This window comes from Mobula birostris, chromosome 14 (genome assembly GCF_030028105.1).
Source record: "Mobula birostris isolate sMobBir1 chromosome 14, sMobBir1.hap1, whole genome shotgun sequence".
In the NCBI taxonomy this organism is placed as follows: Eukaryota; Metazoa; Chordata; class Chondrichthyes; order Myliobatiformes; family Myliobatidae; genus Mobula; species Mobula birostris.
In genome coordinates, this window is record NC_092383.1 from 61,239,371 (window position 1) to 61,254,467 (window position 15,097).

Here is a 15,097-nt window from a genome sequence, read left to right on the forward strand (position 1 = left end):
TTGCAATGCAGTTACTCTTTTTAATAAAGACATTGACTGAAGTCTTTTCTGACATGTTCATGCTATCATGGTCCATGGAAGGAGGTTGCACTTCTGCCAGTGACCATGTGGGTTTCCTCCTGGTGCTCCGGGTTCCTCCCACATTCCAAAGATGAACGACTAGTGTTTGTGAGCTGCGGATATGCTGTGTTGGTACTGGAAGCATGGTAGCACTCGTGGGCTGCCCAGTGCAATCCTCACTGATTTAATTTGATGCAAACAATGATTTTACTTTGCGTTTCAATGTACATGTCATAAATAAAGCTAATCAATATCTTTAAATCGGCTACTGCACTCCTGCATTCCACTAGAAAGCTAGCTCATTAATTTATGGTTTGAGACATACTAAGTACAGTATATAGAAGTCACTATTGTAATAGATGTTCTTCATCTTTTTTTTCTGTCTTTTACCCTGTACTTCTCTGGTGAACTGTGGGCATGTGGCCAAGTGGTTAAGGCATTCGACTAGCGACATGAAGGTCATGAGTTTGAGCCCCAGCTGAGACAGCGTGTTGTGTCCTAAAGCAAGGCACGTAACCACACAATGCTCTGCGATGACACTGGTGCCAAGCTGTATCGGCCCTTGCCCTTCCCTTGGACAACATCGGTGTCGTGGAGAGGGGAGACTTGCAGCATGGGCAACTGCTGGTCTTCCATACAACCTTGCCCAGGCCTGTGCCCTGGAGAATGAAGACTTTCCAGGCGCAGATCCATGGTCTCGCAAGACTAGTGGATGCCTTAATCTCTGGTGAACTGATGGAAACGGTTGCAGGGGTTTCTAACCGTTTTTTTGCCATGAACCAATATCATTAAGCAAGGGATCCATGGATCCCAGTTTGGGAACCACTGAGTTAGAAGGAGGAAAGGAAAAAAGAAAGAAAAGTTGTTCTGAAGACCTGTGCGCTAACGTTGTCGTTGGAACAATGGCTGTTTTATAAAGATAGGGAAGGGAACACGCTGTGGGTTTAACCCTTTAGATTGTTGTCCTTTTTTTTAAAAAAAAGGCACTCTGTTTGTAAGATATGGTTAGATCACACTTTTATTGGCTGATATCTGCTTAAATTTGAATTTGTAGAAATGGACATTTCTCTGATTATATGGTTGACCGACTTAGTGCTTGGTGGTCTTGGCTGTGTATGAGATTAGATTGAATAGTTTGTAAGCATGGTAGAAATATTAACAGACAGGACCAGCATGATTAAGAATAGAAATGGAAAATGTTTAAGTCCATTATACTGCTGGAACTTAACGGCACTAAAATAGAACAACACTGAAGTTTTGAAGAATCTATCTTTTCTTTTCTACACATTAATAATTTTGAACAGTTCCAAACTTATTACTGGGGTCCTGTTACAGTACTGAGCAAAAGGCCTAGGCACATATCTATAGCGAGGGTGCCTATGACTTTTACACAGTACTGTCGTAATTTTATGGATTTCACTATGCTGCTGCCACAAAAAAAAAACAAATATTATGACATATAAGACCATAGGAGCAGAATTAGCTCATTTGGCCCATCGAGTCTGCTCCACCATTTCATCATGGCTGATCCATTTTCCCTCTTAGCTCCAATCTCTTGCCTTCCCGTATCCATTCATGTCCTGATCAATCAAGAAACTATCAACCTCTGCTTTAAATATACATAAACACCTCCTCATTAAATGCACTCAATGACCTCAACTCCACAGCTGCCTGCGACAATGAATTCCACAGATTCACCACTCTTTGGCTAAAGAAATTCCTTCTCACCTCCGTTCTAAAAGGACACCCCTCTATTCTGATGCCATGTCCTCTGGTCCTAGACTCTCCCACCACAGGAAGCATCCTCTCCCCATCCACTGTATCAAGATCTTTCACCATTCAATAGATTTCAATTAGGTCACCTCTCATTCTTCTGAATTCTAGTGAATACAGGCTCAGAGCCATCAAATGCTCTTTGTATGACAAGTCATTCAATCCTGGAATTATTTTGTGAACCTCCTTTGAACCCTCAGCAATGTCAGCAGATCCTTTCTAAGCTAAGGGGCCCAAAACTGCTCACAATGCTCCAAGTGAGGCCTCACCTGTCTTTTATAAAGCCTCAACATTACATCCTTGCTCTTATATTCTAGCCCTCTTCAAAATGAATGCTAACATTGCACTTGCCTTCCTCACCACAGACTTAAGCTACAAATTAACCTTTAGGGAATGCCAAGTACCTTTGCAACTCAGATTTTTCAATTTTCTCTCCATTTAGAAATACACCATTTTATTCCATCTACCAAAGTGCATGTTCGTATATTTCCCAACATTGTTTTCCACCTGCTATTTCTTTGCCCATTCTCCTAATCTGTCTAATCCTTCTGTCACCTCTCTATTTCCTCAAAACTACCTGCCCCTCCACCTATCTTGATATCATCCACATACTTTGCACCAAAGTCATTGATTCCATTATCCAAGTCATTGGCATATAATGTAAAAAGAAGCAGTCCTAACATACACCCTTGTAGAACACCACTGGTTACCAGCAGCTAACCAGAAAAGTTTCCCTTTATTCCCACTCTTTGCCTCCTGCCAATCAGCCAATGTTCTATCCATGCCAGAATCTTTCCTGTAATACCAAGGGCTCTTAACTTGTTAAGCAGCCTCATGTCTAGCACCTTGTCAAAGACCTTCTGAAAATCCAAGTACATAACATCAACCAATTCTCCTTTGTCTATCCTACTTGCTATTTCTTCAAAGAATTCCAACAGATTTGTCAGGCAATATTATCCCTTGAGGAAACCATGCTGTCAATGGCCTATTTTATCATGTGCCTCCAAGTACCCCAAGATTACATCCTTTCCAATCAATTCCAACATCTTCCCAAGGTCAGACTAACTGGCCTATAATTTCCTTTCTTCTGCCTCTCTCCCTTCTTGAAAATTAGAGTGACATTTGCAATTTTCCATTCATCCAGAACCATTCCAGAAACTAGTGATTCTTGAAAGATTATGATTAATGTCTCTACAATCTCTTCAGCTACCTCTTTCAGAACCCTGGGGTGTACACCATCTGGTCCAGATAACTTATCTACTTCCAGACCTTTCAGTTTTCCAACAACTTTCTCCCAAGTAATGGCAGCTTCACACTCTTCTGACCCTCTGACACTCTGGACCATCCACCATACTGCTAGAGTCTTCCACAATGAAGTCTGATGTAAAATACTTTTTCAGTTCATCCACTATTTTATTGTCCCCCATTGTTACCTCTCCAGCATCGTTTTTCAGTGGTCTGATATTTGCTCTTGCCTCTCTTTCACATTTTATGTATCTGAAGAAACTTTTGGTATCCTCTTTAATATTATTGGGTAGCTTACTTTTGTATTCCATCTTTTCCTTCTTAATGACTTTTTTAGCTGACTTCTATTGGTTTTTAAAAGCTTCCCAATCCCCTAACTTCCCACTAATTTTTTGTTCTTTTATATGCCCTTTCTTTGGCTTTTATGTTGGTTTTGGCTTCTCTTATTAGCCACAGTTATGTCAGCTTGCCATTAGAATACTTATTCCTTTTTGAGATGTATATATCCTGTGCCTTCCGAATTGCTTCCAGAAATTTCAGCCACTGCTGCTCTGCCGTTATCCCTGCCATTGTTCTTTTCCAATCAATTTTAGCCATCTCCTCTCTCATGCTTTGGTAATTCCCTTTACTCCACTGATCTGCCTTTAGCTTCTGCTTCTCAAATTTCAGGGTGAATTTTATTATATTATAATCATTAGGCCCCTAAAGGTTCCTTTACCCTAAGCTCTCTAATCAATTCCAGTTCATTACACAACACCAAATCCAGAATAGCTGGTCCCCTTGTGGGCTCAACTACAAGCTACTCTAAATAAGCTATCTCCTAGGCATCCCAGAAATCTCCCCTCTTGGGATCCAGCACCAACCTGATTTTCCCAATCTACCTGCATATTGAAATCCCCCATGACAATTGTGATACTGGCCTTTTGGCATGCGCTTCTATCTCGCATTGTAATTTGTAGATCACATCCTTACCACTGTTTGGGAGTCTGTGTATAACTCCCATCAGTGTCTTTTTACCCTTGCAGTTCCTTAGCTCTACCCACAACAATTCAACACCTTTCGACACTATGTCACCTCTTTCTAATGAGTGATGATAAACCTGATTCTGATATGAATGTCTATTGTGGACTGAGAATGAGAGGGAGGCCGGGAGAGGGAAATCATGGTTGGGAAAAGTGAAAGCGCGATTGGAGCAAGCAGGAAGCACCATAGAGATATTCTGTAATGATCAATAAACCATCTATTTGGATTCAAGTGACCTTGCCTGGTGTTCCTGGGCTGGGTGTGTCTGTACCTACACTGCTCCCCACCCTTGGTACATCTTCTCTGCCACCTGCTCTACATCCCTCCTGCGGAGCCCCCTCCTCCCACCATTACCAACATCTCTTTCTTCTGCCAAATTTACAAACCAACTCTCTGCTCTGCATTGATAAATCCAATCCTGTGCCGAAGTCTTTGGTACCGCGGCTAGTTATACGTGCCTCAGACTTCTGCACAATTCTGTATCCGCTAAGAGCATGAGAGTATCAGCTTATTGTCACTCATAAAAGGTTGAAGGAACTCAGCAGGCCAGGCAACAACTATGGAAAGGAATAAAGAGTCAATGTTTCAGGGTGAGACGCTTCTTTAGGCCGAGGCCTGAAATGTTGATTCTTTATTCTTCTCCATAGATGCTGCCTGACCTGCTGAGTTCTTTCAGCATTTTATATGTGTTACTCTGGATTTCCAGAATCTGTATTATAGTGTCCCTTCTAATGGGGCAACACTTCCAAGGTGCCCTGAAGAAGTATAAACAAAAATAATGATGCTGAGCTCTATTAAGACAGCAATGGACAAAATTTTGGATACTTGGGCAGCCAAAAAAATAATATTTTCACTAAAACCTAGTATGCACTGTGCCACAAAACAACACTTTTTATCCTGACTTGCCTCCTTGCAAGTTTAATGGATGTAATTGAGTGCTATTAAAAGAAACACAATAAATTGTCATTGAAATTTACAAAGAAGAAACAGAGCTTAATTATTTCTCCATACTTTTTCAAACTTCTGAGGTCACTGAAGAGCAAATCATTTATTTTACTTTAAAATCAGTAAGAGATGTAATAAGTGTGTTATTGAATTGACCTCCTTTTCCTTTGATTCTTTTCCATGATTTTAATTTTCCAGTTGTTTCCTGGAGATGGCTTTGAGTTTGTTTTTCTGTTTACCAAACAGCATGGATCTGAGCATTGAATGTTAGCCCTCAAAGAAATACATGATAGAGAAGTCAACTTCCCTATGTAACAAAGCACTTAGGTGTACGCAGGTAATGGTACCTCAGGAACTTTGTGACTTTGATGATGAAATCTGATCCTCAGATTAAAGCATACTTTCAGTTACTCTTATTCTTTAAGATGTTGCTAAGTCAACTTCAAAGATCTGTCTCTTTGAATTGTCATTCCTGAACACAGCATAGACTTGCTGTGTCATGCAAACAGAAAACTTTTTTTTAATGAAGAGGGCTGTATTTCATTTAGCATGAATAAGTTTGTCAACAAGAATGATAAATGAGCTTTGGTGTTAGGTTTAAAAAGTTTTCATGTTTATTCTTCACTTAATTTTGTAACATTTCAATATTTGGCAAAATCAATTTTTGCAAGATTTTTAAGTTATAGATCTCTTTAGTAAATTAAAGATAAAGTAAAGATAACATGGCTGAAGTGCTCATCTTAATACTTATTTAAACCTTGTTAACCTGTTATTTATCTTCACTGCACCAAGCATTCAGCTATTAAGTGCTGGTTCATCTCAGGTTTTGACTTGGTTGACTAATTAGTGCTGTTGTTGACCTCACTGCAATACTTCTCTTTCCATGTTCTGCTCCAGCTCATACCAGCCGATGTTCTGTGTTTTTTTTTCCCTTTTTAAATATATAAGAGTTGCAGAATGGTTACAATTTACATGGAGGCTATTTAGTCTATCAATGCTGTACTAGTTCTATATAAAAGCAATCTAGTTAATCAGATTCCTCTGATCTCTTCCAAGCAACTTGCAAATTCTTTAGCTTCAGATTCTTTATCAACACCATTTTGAAAACTACACCTCCAACTGCCTCCACTATTACCCCAGGCAATCTAGTTCAAATCCAAATCACACTATGTATCAAACAAAACTAATAGCAATCCCTGAGATCCATCCCCATTTATTCGCAATATTTATCCTTAAATCAAAATCACTAAAATATATCAATTAAATACCTTTATTATTCAGGAAGCACTTTTCAAATAAAATCAGTTGTAAACCCACAGACATAACAAGCCAATCAGCAAATGTGTTGTACCAATAAATAGCTACACAATAATAGTCAGAAAAACTACTTTGTGTAAATGACACTTGAGAGATAAATAGTAGCCAGACACCGGGAAAATAACTCTTATTTTTCTTCAATAAATTCCCTTGGAGTCTTTTACATCCATCTGAGAGAGCAGGTGGAGGGTTAGTTTAATATCTGACGCAGAAGTGCAGCTAGGTATTTACTGGTCAAGTGGGACTTGCACATAGAATCATCTGATACAGGGTTGGGTCTAACTGAACCACAACTGCCTATGTAGCTATAGGGAACAATTTTTCTTTCTTTACAATCATGGTCACACTTTGAAAGTACTTAATTGACTAAGAAGTTTTGGAAGTTTGACAGAGAGGAAGACACCACATGAATGACTTAGTTTCTAAGTAGGGCTGTGATTCTCATCTGAGATGCACAGAATGCACAGCACAAATCTGATCAGTTTCATGGAGCATATAAAGATACAGTAAGTGCCCAATTATTTTTGTGAATCTCCAGTCCTCCAAAATCCTGTTTATTTGTGGTCTGAGATGCTCACTCCCTGACAGGCATCTAATTTTGCTGGAAGCCCTCTAATCCAATTTTCACACTTTAATTCAGAGAGTACCAGCAGGTTACTTTACTGATGTCTTACAGCTTGCATGGAACTTATAACTGAAGTAAGAAGCACTGAAATCTCTTCCCCATTCACAGCTTAGTTATTAACAGCATCCCTTAGTCTCGTGCAAACATGGATTTGTGCCTTGGAAGGTTTCCAGGGCGCAGGCCTGGGCAAGGTTGAATGGAAGACTCGCAGTCGCCCATGCTGCAAGTCTCCTCTCTCCATGCCACCCATATTGTCCAAGGGAAGGGCATTAGGACCCATACAGCAGAACAATGTGTGGTTAAGTGCCTTGCTCAAGGACACAATAAGCTGCCTCAGCCAAGGCTCGAACTAGTAACCTTCAGATCACTAGACGAATGCCTTAACCACTTGGCCAAGTGGCAACACTCAGCTTGGTTATTAATGTACAACAAACAGTAAATGTCCTAGTTTCTATCCATGTGGTATACTGATAGTCATAGTCTTCTTAAATTTGTTAACTGACTTCCTAAAGTTATTTGCAGGACCTCATTCCTTTTCTTTAACCCATGTCATTAGTATTCAAATGCACCATGGCATTGGCTTTTCAGAAAGCCCTTCAACTGCAACCTGAGGCACTCCTGATCTTGACATGAGGGAGGCAGCATATAGAACACAGAACAGCCTGCATTGTTCTGCCAATCCAATTAAATTAGTAATTAAATGGCCAATCATTTAATTGCCAGAGTGCAGGAGTGAGTGTCATTGGAAAAAGTGCCAGGCAAACTGAAAGATCTGAAGGTGGTTAAGTCACCTGCACCAGATGGACTACATCCCAGAGTCCTGAGAGAGGTTGCTGAAGAGATATCCAATGCACTTGTCATGCATGTTCAAGAACAACTTAATTCTGGCATGGTCCTGAAAGACTGGGAGGTTGCAAATGTCACTCCACTCTTTAAGAGGGGAAGAAGACAAAAGAAAGGAAATTATAGGGCAGTTAGCCTAAACTCAGTGGTTGGGAAAGTGTTGGAGTTTATTAGGGATGAGGTTTTGGGGTATGGAGACAAATGATAAAATAAGTCAAAGTCAGCATGGTTTCTGTGAAGGGAAACCTTACCTGACAAATCTGGTGGAGTTCTTCAAAGAAGTAGCAAGCAGGGTGGATAAAAGGGAGGCAGTGGATGTCATTCACTTGGATTTTCAGAAGGCATTTGATAAGGTGTCACACATGAAGCTGCTTAATAAGATTAAGTCCTATGGCATAATATGAAAGATACTGGCGTGGATAAAAGAATGACTGACAGGCAGGAGGTAGCGAGTGAGAATAAAGGGAAACTTTTCTGGTTGGCTGCCAGTGACTAGTGGTGTTCCTCAGGGATCAGTATTGGGACTGCTACTTTGTTTATCAATGATTTTGATAATGGAATTGATGGCTTTGTGGCAAAGTTTGTGGATGATATGAAGATAGGTGGAGAGGTAAGTATTGCTGAGGCAGCAGTGCGATTTCAGCAGGACAGACAAATTCGAAGAATGGGCAAAAAAGTGGCAGATGGAACGCAGTGTTGGGAAATGTTGGGTAATGCATTTTGGTAAGTGGAATAATAGTGCAGACTATTATCTAAATGGGGAGAAGGTTCAAACTTCAGAGTTGCAGAGGAACTTAGGAGTCCTCATGCAAGACTCCCTGAAGGTTAATTTACAGACTAATTTTATAACTCTCTGAAGCTTACTTCGATCCTGAGCAGTAGCAACAACCCTCTCCCCAAATCAGATGGTGATGTAGCCAGTTAGAATTGTTAGATTCTCTTAAAATTTCCCAAATTCTAAACATAATTTTGCCATTTGTGGATTTTTTTAATTATTCTGAACTATTAAACAATACTTTCAATATGTATTTGGCTAGGAAGGAGTTTTTGACGATCTGAAAAGAGAAAAGTAGTTATGTAGCAGTGGTAGAAGTGGAGCTATATAGCAGCAATGAATTGAAAAATGCGAACATACACTATGAATCATTTTTATAACAGAAGAGTTTGTGTAATGAGTGAGAAAGGGGATAGTACATGTATCCATGTTCCATCAATTTACCACTGTTTCCATCGTTACCAACACTACCTTCTTCTAAAGAATCAGCCATTGAATCCACATTTGTGCCTCACCAGTCTGCCTCTGCCAGCTCTGGTCCTGTGCCTTTTGTCAGAGAGAGGACAGTCTGCACATGCATGTCCTGAAAAATGCCAGGGTAATGTGTTTGCCATGGTTTGAATATCAGGCATTCTGTCAGAACATTGAGATGAAGATGTGGGTAGTGGCAATGTGAAGTTGTGGGAGGGCATTAGAAATTGTGGATTGATGAAGGATGGGATGAATCCATTTCACTGTACTTAGTGAAAGATAGAATTTTAAATTGTTTCAATTATCATTAAATTCTTGTGAACACCAGATCTTTGTCCTTGATACCTCAACTTTAATTTGACTGTTCAATCTTCCATTGCTTAATGTCTTGACAGCTTCCTACCACTGGCCCACCCCCTTTCTCTATGTTTACCCAATATCTTCTCAATGGCCATTAGGGATGTTCAGTAAATGCTGAGTTTGCTGTCAATCTCAAATTAAAAACAGCTAGTTGAACTAACTGATACTAAGCTTAAAGCTGTATCTGAAAAAATATGTATCTTCCAATAGGATGTTTGCTGAAATGACTAATTCAATAATACCAAATCTTCTAGAATTCTTTCTGAACTCTGAATGCAATTACTGAGCCACTATAGTAAAATGGTTTACTGCGCCAAATGTGAGATCCATGCATGGAGGTGATGTGTGGTGAGGGTTGCTAATATAATCAGAATTTTGCACAAATTATTCCTTAATAATTGATGCTCATGCACAAAGTTAGGGCCAGGTGATCTTAATTATTTCTTCCAGTGAAGTTATTATCCGTTTTGCTTGAAAGTCTATGAAATGTGAAAAGGTCCTATTTCTGTATGTTTCTGTATGACAGACAATCATCGTGTCTGTCAGAACTATTTTTACTTTTAGATGGTTATGGGAACCAGACAACAGATACTTCTAGGGTTGTTTCATCTAAATTAAGGAAAACACAGTAATTAAAAGTAATTATCCTGATTCCCACTGGAGGGCCTTATTTTTTGCTTATTTACAAAGCTCAATTACTGTAAATGTGAACATAACAATACTAACTTGCAAATGCACATTCAAGTAAAGCAATAGAAGAACAAGAATATCTCTGCAAGAGCAAATGCAAACATTTGTACATTAATAAATAGAGAGAATATTATACAGCTTAATTATTTATAATTGTGGTTTGCTGATGAAGTCCAATAATAAATCTCAGTCAAATGAGAAACAGGCATGTCTTTAGATCAAGGAACTTATTTGAGAACTGAAAGATTGAGTGTATCAGCTTTTTAATAAATGGAGAACCAATGGGTTCATGGATCATTTAGAGATCTGATGGTGGAGGGAAAGAAGCTGTTCCTAACACACTGAATGCGTCATTATGACTCAATGATGATTGGGTCAGAATGACACAATCTTAATGAAACAATGATTGTGCCTTCAAAGCCTGTTGCAGAATGGAGTGAAAACCACTCCCAACGCTGGTACTTCAAACACTGGAAGTGCGTCATGTAAGATGCCAGGGTCCAGGCAAGTGAATATTGTGTTTTCATTGTTTGAATCTCTATATTGCAAGCAATGCGCCTTACTTGACCACAAGAAGAACTAACTGGCTGACAATATGATCTTTCCAAATATCTAATTACCAGCAGCCAGTGGGATCTGCAGTCTATCAATTTCCCACGCTTAGCACAATCCAGACCTCTGTCCATGTCCTTTAACCATCATCATCATCATCATCATCGTGTGCCATGTCATATGACTTAGGTGATCATGAGCAGTGTCTTTACAAAACAGGTGACCCCAGCCATTATCAATACTCCGCTAAGATTGTTTGCCTGGCGTCAGTGGTTGCATAACCAGGACTTGTGATATGTACCTGGTGCTCATACGACCATCTACCACCTGCTTCCACGGCTTCACGTGACCCTGATTGGGGGGGGGGGGGCTAAGCAGGTGCCTAGGGTGAACTACAGGCTAGCGGAGGGAAGGAGTGCCATACATTCCCTTTGGTAGAGATATATTTCCACCCCGCCATCCAATCTTTAAACATAGTGGCCTTCTGACAGGGACATGACCTCACTATTCCATTTTGCACTGTTTATTGATCTGTTACATGGTATTTTTAAAATTATTTCTTGCACTGTACTGCTCCACTAAAACAACCCATAATGACAGTGATAATAAACCTGATTCTAATTCTGATTCTATTTGGGGCAGTGGAGAGCAACACTGCGATGACATTAAAAGTTGCAAAAACTATGCAGTGGGGAGTAGTACAGGAAGAATCCTGCACAATCTGACATACTAACATAAAATTAACACAATGCCTAAGCCCTACAAATCTTTCAGACATTATATATATCTTAAACACAGGGAGAACTTTAATTACGATAAGCTGTTTGAAAACTTGAAATCATGTGAAGTTAACAGATCATTTCCATCAGAATTAATCTTTGTTACTGTTGTTTGAACTTACACCTGCTTTATGGATCCTTTTAACAAAAATCAGGAAGTTTTTCAGGACTGAAGATGAATTATATTAAATATGCAGTAGATTACCCTGAAATCTTTGACGGTTTTGAGACGGAAGACAACATTGTACAATTGGTAACCTTGTCATTCCTGCTGTGATCCTGCCTGAACTGTGCTGCGATACAAATCGATTCTGAAAACAATTACGAATTCCCAAGACACAGCAGACTTAGATGAGGAGGTGAAGGACGATGCAGCGACACAGCTGGCTGACACCGTTCCAATGACCCATGTTTGATCCTGAGCTCTGGAGCAGTCTATATGCAATTTGCACATTCTCCTTGAAACCACTTGGGTTTCCCCTGAGTTCTCCAGATTCCACCCGCATTTCGAAGGCATGCAGGTTTGTAGCTCAATTAGCCACGTAAATGGCCCCTGGTGTGTGGATAGCTGGTAAAATCAACTTGGAATTGATGGGAATGTGGGGAGAAAAATATTGGGGCTCTTGTATGAAGGTTAGTGTTCAGCAAGCGCTCGATGGGCTGAACAGACTGCTTCCTTGCTGCATGACTACATGATGATGTTCAAGTATTAGCATTGTTTGTCACATGCTGATTGCAACGTGCAGTGAAATGCATTGTTTCACATCTAATCAAACCATCAATTATTGTGCTGAGCAGCTGCAAATTTCGCCATGCTTCTGGCGCCAACAAAGCCTGCCCGTAATCCTGTCACTCTAACCATACATCTTTTAGAATGTGGAAGCAAACCCACAAGGTCAAAGGGAGAGCGTACAAACTCCTTACAGACTGCCATTCTTATACAGCCGGTGTTGTAAATGATTGTGCTGACCGTTACACTACCTTGCACCCCGTGCACTACCTTGCACCCCTAAAGATTTAAAATTACCCTCATTTGTCACATGTACTTTGAGGCATCGCAACATACAGCAAAGTGTCCTGATGAAGGGTCTCAGTCCGAAACATCGACTGTTTACTTTTTTCCATAGATGCTGCCTCGTTTGCTGAGTTCCTGTTGCATTCTGTGTGTGTTGCTTTGGATTTCCAGCATCTGCAGATATTCTCTTGTTCGTGATACAGTGTTGCTTTTATCAACAATGAATACAGTCTGAGGATGTGCTGGGGGCAGCCCGCAAGTGGCGCTATGCTTTTGGTGCCGACATGGCACGCCCACAACTTACTAACCCATACATCTTTGGAATGTGGGAGAAAACCGGAGCACCTGGAGGAAACCCATGTGGTCATGGGAAGGACATACACACAATGGCAGGAATTGAATCCTGATCACTGGCAATGTAAAATGTTATGCTAGCTGCTACACTACCATGTTTACCCCGACACTATTGTGATACTGTTTGTAAACAGCTGAATTGCCAGAAGGTGATTGAACCAAAATAGGAAAATGCAATGTGACGTACAAATGAACATGCTCGAACCGCATAAGAAATGCATCAACCACCATGTTTCTCGGTGATCAATACGAATGTGTGCAAAAGTATTGAAACATGATCAATATAATGTTTAAATAAAGCTCCCATGCTTTTGGAAAGAGTTTTATGAATATGGATTGTCTCACTGACATACAGTAAACAATTTTAGAATATCATGGCGCCAGAAGTGGCCTGGACCCCTGCAGCAATAGTCTTTAAAGGCTTCTTTAAACAGTGTGCAGCCTTGGTGCTACTTGTTATTGACATAGTCGACGAGGGAAATTTTTCCTTTATTCTTGTTCTTGACATCTGCTTTTTATTTCCTTCAAAGTGCACTTTACATTTGAATGATATTCATAAGAGATTATTTTAATCAGGAAAGAAACAATGTATCTTCCAGATGAAACGAAGATCACATGGTTCAAAAGTAATAGTGGCAAAGCAGAGAAACACCAATTTATCTCTGTTTGTGGGACTGAATGGACAATAAAATAAAATTGAAAATGACAATGAAAAGGCATATATCTACGAACATTGAACAGACTTCTTTCAAAGCTAATTACCACTTATCCATTTTTTTGTCTTTTTTCCACTCTCTTGGCAGCGACTTGAGCATGAACAATATCAATGACCTGCAGCCAAATTCTTTTGAAGGGCTTCACTTCTTAGAAGAGCTGTAAGTAACAAACAATTTCCAGAAAAAATAATTATGTTAATAAGCTTTGATATTTTGGAAGAGGATAAGATGCGATCAATAGTTCTTTTCTTTGTACTGCATGACAGTAAACATCCACAAAATGCATTTGTTACTCATTTACAAGAAGAACAGAAACCTGAATTATTGTAACGCTTTTGATAACCTCATGAAATCTTAAAGTGCTTAACATTAATTTAACTACTTTTAAAGTGTCATTGCAATTATAATGTAGAACATAGCAGGTAATTTTGCACAAAGTAGCATACAATTGATTTCCAAATGATCCTTTTGATTATTTTTATTGAGGTATTATTAGCTCAAGCTCCAGTAACGTTCCTGGCTATTCATTACACAGTGTCAAGACATCTTTTACAATCAAATATGGTTTACCCACAGATCTAAAAGGTACTATCTCTGTGATGAGAGTGTTTCCTAAATACTCTATTTACATGTCAGTTAGATTTTACATTGTGTGCTTCATTCATTCCAATGGAGCTTGAATAGACAACCCTGGACTCACAGCTGAGAATGGTATTGAGCCACTGTTAGCATGTGAGTGATGCTATTAAAAATGAAAAAAAAACACAAAGATACTGTTACCACCAAAAAAAACAGATAAAGAAAACACAAACAACAGGAATTCTGCAGATGCTGGAAATTCAAGCAACACACATCAAAGTTGCTGGTGAACGTAGCAGGCCAGGCAGCATCTCTAGGAAGAGGTACAGTTGACATTTCAGGCCGAGACCCTTCGTCAGGACTAACTGAAAGAAGAGCTAGTAAGAGATTTGAAAGGGGGAGGGGGAGGGGGAGATCCAAAATGATAGGAGAAGACAGGAGGAGGAGGGATGGAGCCAAGAGCTGGACAGGTGATTGGCAAAAGGGATATGAGAGGATCATGGGACAGGAGGTCTGGGGAGAAAGACAAGGGGGAGGGGGGGAACCAGAGGATGGGCAAGGGGTATAGTCAGAGGGACAGAGGGAGAAAAAAGAGAGTGAGAGAAAGAATGTGTGTATAAAAATAAATAACGGATGGGGTATGAGGGGGAGGTGGGGCATTAGCGGAAGTTAGAGAAGTCGATGTTCAAAGAAAACAGTTAAGTATCAAATTTAAAAAAACTTATGAAACATCAGTTGCCCATAATAACATTAAGTTGGGGTATTTTCAAACATTGTTATGATTTCATTACTCAATATTTTGTTTACAAATATATATTTAAATATTTTCCTTAGAATAGTTATGCCTGAGCTAATTGCAGAGAAAACTTGCAAGGACATCAAGGAGCAGATAAGGAGACAAATTCTGGAAGGGTGTAGTAATAACAGGTTTGTCATGGTGGGAGATTTTAATTTCCCAAATATTGATGAGCATCT

At 39.7% G+C, this 15,097-nt stretch overlaps 1 protein-coding gene across 2 annotated transcripts in view; it reads left to right on the top strand.

The window, feature by feature from the left end:
• lgr6 (leucine-rich repeat containing G protein-coupled receptor 6) overlaps positions 1-15,097 on the top strand; it is a 368,527-nt gene that overhangs the window by 108,805 nt on the left and 244,625 nt on the right. For both annotated transcript variants that reach the window (XM_072277748.1, XM_072277747.1), the window contains exon 2: positions 13,631-13,702. In XM_072277748.1, the coding sequence (XP_072133849.1) occupies positions 13,641-13,702 (62 nt within the window). In that variant the 5' untranslated portion in view covers positions 13,631-13,640. The remainder of the gene's footprint in view (positions 1-13,630; positions 13,703-15,097) is intronic.